General features: G+C 38.7%; 1 protein-coding gene across 1 annotated transcript in view; it reads right to left on the bottom strand.

Annotated features, from left to right (window-relative positions):
* Window positions 1-11,430, bottom strand: part of LOC107751378 (UV radiation resistance-associated gene protein-like) — a 108,772-nt gene that overhangs the window by 7,710 nt on the left and 89,632 nt on the right. The window contains exons 13-14 of the mRNA XM_016567097.1: window positions 8,672-8,763; window positions 355-1,437 (exon numbers count right to left, since the gene is read on the bottom strand). Of these exons, the coding sequence (XP_016422583.1) occupies window positions 720-1,437; window positions 8,672-8,763 (810 nt within the window). The 3' untranslated portion in view covers window positions 355-719. The remainder of the gene's footprint in view (window positions 1-354; window positions 1,438-8,671; window positions 8,764-11,430) is intronic.

Here is an 11,430-nt window from a genome sequence, read left to right as displayed (position 1 = left end):
ATTAAATTTTTTTAAATAAAAAAAAATCTACTTCAGTTACTTCATTTTTTAAAATAACACAAATTAAACAAACAAAGAAAACTTAAAATGTACTATAGTAATAATACTATGGAACTGTTAAATTTAAAAAAAAGAGTATTTAATAATAATTATTATTATTTTATTTTACAGAACAGCAGTAAAATTATAAAACTAATATTTATGGCTGGATATCTTCTTCAGGGCGAAAAAGGAAAATAAAAGCTGAAACATTTTCACGGAACCTTGCAAAAGCAGCCTGTTACAATGGTGAGGGAAAAGCTCCGTATATTGCGTGTAATCACATCCATAGTTTATGATCACAACAACAACAACGTTTGTCAGGCATCGAGTAAATAATGACAGAATTGTCATTTTTTTGGGGTAGAATTAATTAAGACTGCACAGCCATACACCCAGAAAGACATCCAGCAAGCATTTCAACCAAACATTCTCTTTATTTCACTTTAAGGGATTATAGAAATGCTTCGAGAAGTGCAAATTGGTCAATATTCCAGATTTTTCCTAATGATATTAATAATTATTATAACAATATTAATAATAATATATTTCTTTATGTAATGTCTATACTTGTTGCAGTCAGGATGAAATATTACACAGGCTCAACCTCATGTCACCGACCAACTTGGACACCAGTCACCCTCCGACCCGTTTCTCCAGGCCCATGTCCCATATCCTAGTCATTTTTCTGAGTTCTTCCGGGGCCGTCGGAAACTAGACATATTTTCTAGTGCATAGATACGCCGCGAGACCTCCTCGATCCCAGCAGCGTCGAACTCTCCCAAAACCTGTTCGTCACACTCAACCGCAACCGCGTGCTCCACGGGGATACACGGGAAATCATCCAGTCTGGCGCCACCTCCCAATCCCAACCCAAATCCTAGTCCCAATCCCAGCCCTGTGGCTTCAGTGCCCATAATTTCCTCCGCCTGCTCCACGGAGCAGCACAGTTCAGCTGCGCCCGCAACACCCAAACCTATACCCTCGCTGGGCACGACCGAGCCGTTCATGGCTCCTGAGTGCTGAGGGACAGAGTCAGACGGTAATGTACTGGCTATGTCCGTAGGTATTTCCAGAGGCTTTTCCGTATGTGCCTGGGACACAGTCTCTCCATCCCCATGTGTATCCACAGTCTTACCTTCTTCAATGCTCGCAATCTCTGTGGACGGCACTGATGGGACTTCCGGAGTGGTCATGGGATCAGGCTCAGTCATGGCTGTGTTGCAACTAGGTGGAGGGGTTTGGCATTTCTGTTTATCCGCATCTGAGCTGGCCCACTTCTGGATGTCCCGTTCAGGGGAGCTGGAAAGGGTCGGAAAACCCACTTCGGATGCGGTGGAAACGCTGAGATGAGACTTCAGTGGGACGGGGATGGACATGGAGACATGGTGCCTGTCACTGAGAGAGAAAAACAAAAACAGAGGCACATGGTTATGATTTTCAATCACCTTCAACTTGCTTCAGAATCGAGAGAGCAAGAAGTCGAGAGATGGGAAAGAAATTCAAGAGTGTGAAGATGCTGATGTCAGTGGAGCTCTTTGTTGCTGATGGATCATCTCATAATTCATTTACACACATCGAGAGCCTGGGAGAGCTCAGCCAGAGCCTCTGATCCTCAACCACACACACACTCAAACAAATACACTCGCACCCCCCTAAAACACACACAGCTGTTGGACTACATACATCATCTGAAATATGACATCTAGAAAGTAAAACAACTGTATAGGATTCGTCATCCTTCACGAGGAGCTTTCACGGAGAGCTGAAGCGAGCTGCAAACTTATAAAAGTAGCACCATGTACATGCAAAAACAGTCAGGTTATCTTACATTAAGAAAAAGTACAGGAAGTCAAACTCTGTTAAATGTTCAGTTCAAAATTTTGAGATTAATATATATTTTTTTGAAAGATATTAATACTTTACTTTTATCTAGGATGCAATAAATTGATCAAAATTGACATGCAATTGAAAAAAATACCAAATAAATGCTGTTCTTTTGAACTAAAAAAATAATAATTACCACATTTTCCATGTAGATATTAAGTAGCACAACTGTTTTCAACATTAATAATATAAAATGTTTCTTGAGGACCAAATCGGCATATTAGAATAATTGCTGAAGGATCATGTGGCACTGAAGACTGGAGTAATGTCTGCTGAAAATTCTGCCTTGCATCACAGAAATAAATTACATATTAAAATATATTAAATTAGAAAACAGATATTTTAAATTGTAATAATATTTCACAATATACTGATTTTCCTAAACATTTGATCAAATAAATGCAGCCTTGGTGAGTAAACGGTCTTTTAAAAAATGATAATGAAAATCTGTACCTTCAGAAAACAAAGTCAACGTCAATATACCTTTAAAAGTATTTAACTTAACTTTCCATTTCCATGTGAGAAATAAACTGGAACAAATATCGGCCACAATTTTAAACATCTTTTTTTACTCATCATTTGACTGGACTGCAAAAAGTCATGTTATTTTTATGCAAAACTGGATTTAAAATGTTTAAAAAAAAAGCTTCATTTCCGAGATGATAACTGGATGCCACTCGTTGAAACATACTGTAATGAGATATTGTGACAACAATATAGCATACTACTGTCGAAAATGTTTATGGTTGTATAGTGTGTCCTTTAAATTGATTTTTTTTTATAGTAAACTGTATACAGAGTATACAATGTAAGCTATGGTCCATCCATATGTTTTTGTGTCTTCAATACGGCAGTGAGGATATTCACTCAAAGTCGTACAGTATGTGTGGTAGAGAGATATGCGGTTTAATTCCTGTGTGTCTGGACAGGCTGCATTGCTACATAGCAGCTTTAATGCTGTCCGACCGCAGTGATGAATTTCATTACCAAGAATAAGCAAAGAAACATGCTCCCAAATTCCTCATCAGTTCACTGAAAGCAAACATCTAATGGTTGGCCATAGCGTGGCGTGTACTGTATATTCGATTTCCCAAATGATTCTTCTTGCACTTAGACCGTTCGGCACGTAATTAGATCCAGTTTTCAGATGTGAAATTGGGAGAGACGTTCCCAATGAAATTTTACTGAGAGCAAAACCATAACATTTCAAAACAGCAGTCAGATGTAATTGCAAAGCATTATGGCTGCGTTCAAAATCATGTTGCTACGGTTGACTAATGACGACCTCTGATTGTAGAAATGAGGCCTTGAACTCCCATCTCTCAGACTAATATCATTTATTGTACTGTATGATTACGGATAATAAAAAAAATGGATATATTACAATGTTATCAGCCCTCAAAAGTCTAACGGCCACAAACACCAACTTATGCATGTGTTATGAAAACATATGGACTCCATCTAGCCAAGTGTTTAGACGTCATATCCCTAGCAGGGAAAAATAAAGCATTTTTTGTTTGGAACAGGAGGCTATTTGTTACACTGTGCTTCCCCTTATAAATGAGTTCCTCTAAACATGTGTCAGACCGCAACCCTTAATCAAGAGCAAGTGGCCGGTGTGTGCTGGTAGATGGCGCGGGGCTCGAGCATGCATGTGCGACGGAGTCCAGAGAGAAGAAGAGGGGGCAATTTGCGCTCAAGCATGCCAGACTGATCTCCCAGAACCGTCATAATATTTTTTATGCAGCATATTTTCTCTGGTGGATTTAAACTTGGCTCTTAACATGGGCCAATTAGGCTGTCCCCACCCCAGACAGACACCGCAGAGCATTGGCAGGGAGAGGGAACGTGTCTCGGGGCGTCCTGTGTGGGGATGGGTGGTGGTCCGGGAGCGAACCGGAGGGGCTGCAGAAGAATAACGGCGGCAGAGGTGAGTATTCTTGTGAAACGGAGTCTGGAACAAGAAATAGATTCAAACTACCCGGGAGGAATTCGGGAGACCACAAATTCTGCACGGTTGAGCGAAAAGCAAAAATAAATGCAGGATGACAGTAAAGATAGTTTGAATGATGTTTGCTTAAGACCTTACACCTCTCCTACGGACATGGATATACTTAATTATATTAACAGCCCTGAAAATATGTTTGCATAATGTCATACTAACAAATACATGCGGTCATATATATTTATAATCATTAAATATAAATATATTAATAAATACAAAACAATTAAATTAATAAAAAATTATAATTACAAAAATTATATTATTATAGAATAATATATAATTGTCGATTATTATACTTGGCAATTATGTAATTATAATAATATTATTTACAATTGTAAATATTTATTTCCCTTGATATTGTAATCAAAATGACGAATTACAATTAATAGAATTTACATTAAAATACTTTGCAACATTTGCAAGTTATACCATTTACGCTGCAAGTAAGCTCAGCATGCATTCCTTCGTTCATTTGAGGATATGACTAGGAAAATGAAATATGACATTTTCGGTTGTTGTTTTTAGATCCAAGAAACTGAGAGAAGCATCTTTTTCAGATTATAGAAGGGCTGGCCTGCATTCGCATAAATGCCTGTGCGCTAATTTACCTATTGACATAAAAATGCATTGTTTATGGGGGTGACAAATTGTTTCCTGTATTCCCGTTCTGGACATGCACCAGTAATAATGCTTCAAAGCCTCACACTGTTTACGTCCCACTGACAACCTTCATAAAAATGTACAATGACAGCAATGATCACACATGTGGGACTGTTTCCGGCACCTAAGAATGAGGCTTCATGGCAACCAGGGTCTGCTTTGGGTTCTGTAATCTGAATGTTTTTTTGGTGGGATGGCTGTGTGATTGTAAAGAATAGAGGAGCATTGGAGGAACACTGATGGAATTTTGGAGGAACGTTCCACCAGATGTGAGTACAAACACCTATCAGTATGTTATCCACAGAGACAGCTTCATCCCACTGTGCAAATCTGAGTTCTGAGAGTTCCTAGCTCTGATTCAATACATGTAAAATATATGTGTGTGTACATTGTATAGAATTTATGCTGCATTTGAGACACCTTTGTTTCTCTGTGTTTACAGTTTTTTAAGAAAACAACCAAGAATGGCTTACTTATAGTTGTCTTTGCACATTAAACTGGCATAAGAGACGGTACTTTAACATCGAAAGGCCCTTTATTTCTAAGGATTAAGGGATTACTATATGGGTGGACATCCAAAAACACTGTTTGTTATGAATCAGGCCTTCCTTCAAACTATTTGACAGCCATTTATATACTGGATTAGCAAAGGCTTGTTGTGAAGACGTATAATAAAATAGTTGCCCGATGAATCACGTTCCCGAAGAGATGGAAAAGAATCCACCTGAATCTTTCCAAATATGGTGCTAAGTTACAGAACTTACTGTAGGTGGGTGGAGCTTGGGAATTTGAGCCAGGGCTATAGGCTAAATTGGGTTTAGATTTAAATAAAACTGATGAAAAAACGAGAAATGTTGAAGTAAAAGATAAAAAGATGAAGATTTATGGTTTGTTAGTGTTGCACTTTCACCGGGGGTTCCAAGGGATTCTTCAGAACTTCCAACCCCACCCTAGAGTTTCCATCCTGGGGTGTTGAGTCTCATCAGCCCCTCCACTTCCACGTCTTTACCCGCTCTCAAGAGCTCCACAGTGGGGCTGCAGGACCTCTAAAACGCTGCCAGAGTCCTGTGCCATAAATAAGAGAATGTTTCGCATATTCGGTTTGAACTCGGCAGGACACATCATTAACAGAGCGGCACCATGTCTTGCACCCCCTGTCTGCCTTTCACCATCTTCACTCTCTGTTACTTCTTAGACTCCATCCACTGCTCTAAACTGTGACTTTTTCTCTCATCATTTTGGTCTTCTTCCACATTTGGCGTCTCAGATTGTTCCCACTCTAACTGGACTGACATGCAGAGGAAACCGCCAATGCATGAGAGTGATTATAGCTCCAGATGAAGGCAGTGAAGACTGAATCTAACTACCAATCAGTGTTTGAATGAGAAAAAGCAACAGGATGGTGAAAGGCTCAGAGATGTGAGATAAGCAGATTGAGTTTGTTCGACAGGACTCTGCCATGTTAACATTTTAATCACTACTAAATGATAGGGCACAGTCTGCATACAATCTGCACCCACTGAAAGCGTAACAGATTTGAAACTTCTTTCAAAGTTCTACATTTTCCCTCAAAATCAGTGCAGAAAATGCCAACTCCACAGTTTCTGCATGGGCTTTCTAAAATACTTTAGCAAACAAAAATGAGACTCTGAGGGACAGAAGTACAGTCCGGTCAATTTGTTGTACTCGTGCTGTTTTCCATTCAAGTTGTGTTTGGGATATTCCTGCTTGCTTTATCAGATTTCTAACCATTATGGCGCAGAAGGTGGTGTAAAAGGAGGCAAATCAGCATTGTTAACATCAGACGTTTCCCAGTAACCAAACTGTAGGTCTATCAAAAGTGCATACTTTACAGTTTTTTAAATTCTGTCTGCAAAATTGTAAGAACTGAGTAATTGATGCATTTTATTTTATTTTTATCATTAACTCTGCAAAATTTGTTTCCTAGTTGGAAAAATTCAAATGGAATTTAACAACATTTTTCCAAATACGAAGTTGGAAATTCCAACATTCCGATTTGGAATGCAGCATCAAGGTCCTAGACAACATTTTCTTAGGCCAGTAGGCTAAAAGATTGACACAGAGATACAAAACAGTACAACACCTTGAACCTTGTCACTGTGAACTTTTTTTTTTCCTCTCACAACCCAATCTGATCAAAATAAATATGCAGAAAAAGGTTGGTAGTCTCTGGGATAACCAATAATGTTGTAATGGAAATGATCATGGGTCAGTGTTATTGTGTATTCCTGTGTATTCCTGAAAGAATTCTGAAAAACTAGGAACCAGGTAGTTTTCACATGAAAAAAGATCTTTACTTTATCGTCGAGTCTGTAAATCGAGCTGAAACGCATGCTGAGTCCAGCCAACGGTTCTGCTAAACAATCAAATATTAATAACCCCTGTTCAGAAATTTGGCTGCAAGACGTGCAAAACTCCTGAACACACACACAGAGGGTGAAACTGCCAACTTTTATAACTAATTTGAACAGATCAAACTATTTCATTAAGCCAGTCTCAAAAACACTGCCATCTCCATTTCCCATATAAACATCCATTGAAATTGAAGAAGAAGAAGGGCAAAATAAATCTCAATTTTTTTCTCCAACATATGCTCCTATGAATCTGCAGAATGGCAGCAGAAGTTCCCATGGTAAACCTGTGCAGTGTTCCTACTTAACCATTTCCATTTCTTCATGCGCTTTCTCTGGTATTCCCGTCCCTTTCTTTTTCCCTCTGAGGAACTCCTGCAGCTGCCCTGATGCAGATTTTTATGCACCGATAATTCACATCTCTGGCCCCTGCCCTGGAAACATTATCTAAACTGAGAGGAGAGGGAGTGTAGGAGAGGAAGTGGATGCAAGGGTAATAAAAGCAGTCTGAAACAAACGGGAAATAAAAGAATCCATTTACTCTATATTTCACATTTCAGCTCTGGATCCAGAGAGTTGCTTCCTGCGCTGGAGAACGAGTCTAGACCGCCTGTTTGACTCGCTCAGGAGTCAACGCTAGCAGACACCCACTCTGTATAAAGTAACTTGACTCTTGGAGGGTCTCAATGTGCTGTAAGTTATCGTTTACGGCTGTGGAACTGTATGACGAAGATGTCGGAAGGAATGTTCTGCAGTTTTGTGTTTATGTATACGGTCCCCCTCTCCCCAGGGGAGGCGGAAACTGCTCTTTCACGGTTCTAAGTGTATGGTAGAGTCAACACCACCGCCCTCCGGGTCCGTTTAGCCATGCAGCGCAACCGCCGGTTCGCCGGACTTCCACTTCCTCCTCTACTTCCTGCCACTCTGTACGGTTCAAGAGGTCAAAAGGTCATACTTTCATCTGTTCCATCTTAAGCATTTCCACAATCCATTAAACATTACTGGGGGGACGCTGAAGAGTTTTACTTACCCTGGCCTCCTTCCTTTCAAAACACAGATTATTAAATTAACATTCAGATAGATGTTTGCCTCGCTGAACCAAGAAAAAGCTGGAAAGATCAAAAGGAGGCTTTCTTTAACAGTATGTTTTTGACTGCCATTGGTTTCCAAAGGAATACAATTGGGAATTTTTACCATCACTGATGTAAAAGTGATAATTTTGTTTCTTTCAAAAGTTGGCTAGGTTAATATAGTGGTTTATCATTGTGCATATCAACAGACACTGGATTTTGTAAGCTACTCTAAACTAATGCTACAATGATGTAACTGTGTGAGAATATAATTGTAATGTAAAAATATAATTTCTTGCTAAACATTAATAAAAACAAGATTTTTACATTTTTTGAAAATAAATATCAATATAACTAATATTTTTCATTTTCTTAGGAAAATATGACTATACACTATATTTCTTGTGATGTTCTGTGTAGTTGTTAGGTGGTTACTGCTTGGCCCAAGTTAAAAGAGCCCACTTTATGCACTTTGGTCCTTGGATATGACTTGCGTCCCTCGTTCAGATTAGATTATTTTTTTGCCCATTTTATCACCCACCACAAAAAAAATTAATAATAAAATAAAAATGAGTCTGATCACAATTTGAGGTAACATTCATGTCCATTCCTTAAGCAATAAGAATGTCAAAACTCACCATCTTACAAGTAGTCCATGCTCTAGGAAGTTCTTCAGGTTGGGTAAAGTCTGACGTAGATCTGGGGTAGAGAGCCCATGCTGGTACCTCAACTGTAGAACGAAAAACACAGAGGAAATGTGTTTGTTACAACCATCCATCACCATCACATGACTGAACGATGAGTATACAATCACTACATGGCACCACCTGGGCATCGTGCCACCAGCTAGTGCAGCAGGTTAATTCATTATCCCACAGGTGCGCGCGCGCACACACACACACAAATGTTTTCCATCTGCATATGTTTAAGTTATTTAGTCTGCTTGCTGCAGAACCACTGACAGGAGACATTAACCAGCTCCTGGTTCCCGTAAGTTTCAAATTAATATTTAATAAAGATGGAAAAAAAAAGAAAAAAGCTTTTCTTCAAAAAGTGAAATCAGTCCTAAAGCTTTTAAGGGACATTCACATCCTTCCCAGAACCAATCGAGACTGTCATGACGGACAAGACAAGTGATCAAATAAAAGAACTTAAAATAAATATTTATTTAAAAAATGTACATTAAATAATTTTAAATAATCATCAACATAAATATAAATAATATATATATATATATATATATTTATAAAATGAATAGAATAGAATAGAATAGAATTACTTATAATTATTTGTTTAATGGTCTGGTTACATGATACTAAGGCAGACCAGATATATAGAAATAAAAAGTGGAGTTATCCTCACATGACAATCTCAAACATTTATAGCCTTGTAAACCACTGGCCAAAAAAAATAAAGTATGTGCCATACCACAACACCTATTTCTACTGCTTTAGGCTCTTTTATAGGTGAAAACAAGGGGAGAGAGCTATAGATGAGATGCACTGACAGAATAGGAAAAAGAGTAATAGAAGGTGAGGTTGTGTCAAAGAAAATATGAGACTGATCTACGTGATCGAAGACCCAACAAGCTCGAACGTTTTATTTTCCCCTCTTGTACAATCGTTCAGTCTAATACATTGGCCATCAATGCTCTCTGACATGTTAACACCAACAATAATATAGCATGTGTGTATGTACAGATGGAGATGGGATGTGGGAGGGGAAAAAGACAAAGATAAGAAAAAGGAAGTGTGAGAGAAATGGCACACATCTGGAATGAATGAAAGACGGGAGGAAACACACACACACGTCTGGTTCACTATCCTTGTAGGAACTCTCCATAGGCGTAATGGTTTTATACTGTACAAACTGTATTTTCTATCGCCCTACACCTAAACCTACCCCTCACAGAAAACTTTCTGCATTTTTACAATCTCAAAAAAACTCATTCTGTATGATTTATAAGCTTTTGTACCCATGGGGACCTCAATTTAGGTCCCAACGGTGACACAAGTCCCCATGAGTTGGTGTGTATTCAGGTTTAAGTCCCCACCAGTATAGAAAAACATGTACACACACACACACACACACACACACACCCCTCTTCCCAAGAAGCAAGATTTTCTCTCTGGCCCATGTCAATCACAAAACTGTCTTCAGTGTACAATCAGAATGAGAATCAACAAAGTAACAGTTCTCTCAGAAAAACACAACGCCCCCTTTAGGCTTGGAGGTGAAATAGAACAATAACAGTCCATTTCTTTTCAAAGAAAAGCAAGTGCATGAGGTCTCAAGGGGAACAAATGTATTAAGGACACTCCATGACAAACATCTGGTTTATCTTTATAAACACCTTCTGCATATCTTTATAAAACCTGATCAATCATAATAGCACCATAATGACAGATGATCCGCATGTGATTTCAATTACAACTGATACTGCTGCCACGATGACACTCCTACAGGCCAAGAATTCAATAGGGATACGATGGGAGAGAGAAAATGAGAGATGGAAATACTGTGGAAAATGGAGTAGGTGATAACTAATGACAAAATGGAGCAAAAGCCATTTCCTTTAGGTGGTTCTCCAGTGCTCTCTAGTCACAAAAAATTCTGTTTATTTCACAATACTGTGGACACAGCTTCTTCAGCTCACCTGTAAAACTATTAAAAAAAAGTGCTGCTAATAGAGATAAGAAAAAACGAAAGACAGGATACAGGATGTTAACTTCTTGGACCCTGTTCCGACCAAAATTGGATAAGTTTTAAAGTAGAGAGTGAGATGTGTTTGGGATCACTATAAACACCTTCTGCATATCTTTATAAAACCTGATCAATCATAATAGCACCATAATGACAGATGATCCGCATGTGATTTCAATTACAACTGATACTGCTGCCACGATGACCCTCCTACAGGCCAAGAATTCAATAGGGATACGATGGGAGAGAGAAAATGAGAGATGGAAATACTGTGGAAAATGGAGTAGGTGATAACTAATGACAAAATGGAGCAAAAGCCATTTCCTTTAGGTGGTTCTCCAGTGCTCTCTAGTCACAAAAAATTCTGTTTATTTCACAATACTGTGGACACAGCTTCTTCAGCTCACCTGTAAAACTATTTAAAAAAAGTGCTGCTAATAGAGATAAGAAAAAACTAAAGACAGGATATTAAAGGGGTCATATGATGCGATTTCAAGTTTTCCTTTCTCTTTGGAGTGTTCCTAGCTGATTGTGCATAGATAAGATCCCTGAAGTTGCAAAGACTAAAGTCTCAAAACCAAAGAGATATTCTTTATCAAAGTTAAGACTCTGCCACGCCCCCCTAAAACGGCTCGTTCTAACACGCCCCCACATATCTAGGTCACTATGTGGGAATATTTGCATAATGCCGCCC

The sequence above is a fragment of the Sinocyclocheilus rhinocerous genome, unplaced genomic scaffold, assembly GCF_001515625.1.
Source record: "Sinocyclocheilus rhinocerous isolate Xijiao unplaced genomic scaffold, SAMN03320098_v1.1 scaffold1624, whole genome shotgun sequence".
In the NCBI taxonomy this organism is placed as follows: domain Eukaryota; kingdom Metazoa; phylum Chordata; class Actinopteri; order Cypriniformes; family Cyprinidae; genus Sinocyclocheilus; species Sinocyclocheilus rhinocerous.
The sequence above is the reverse complement of the archived record's forward strand: the minus strand, read 5'-3'. Positions and strand labels throughout refer to the sequence as shown.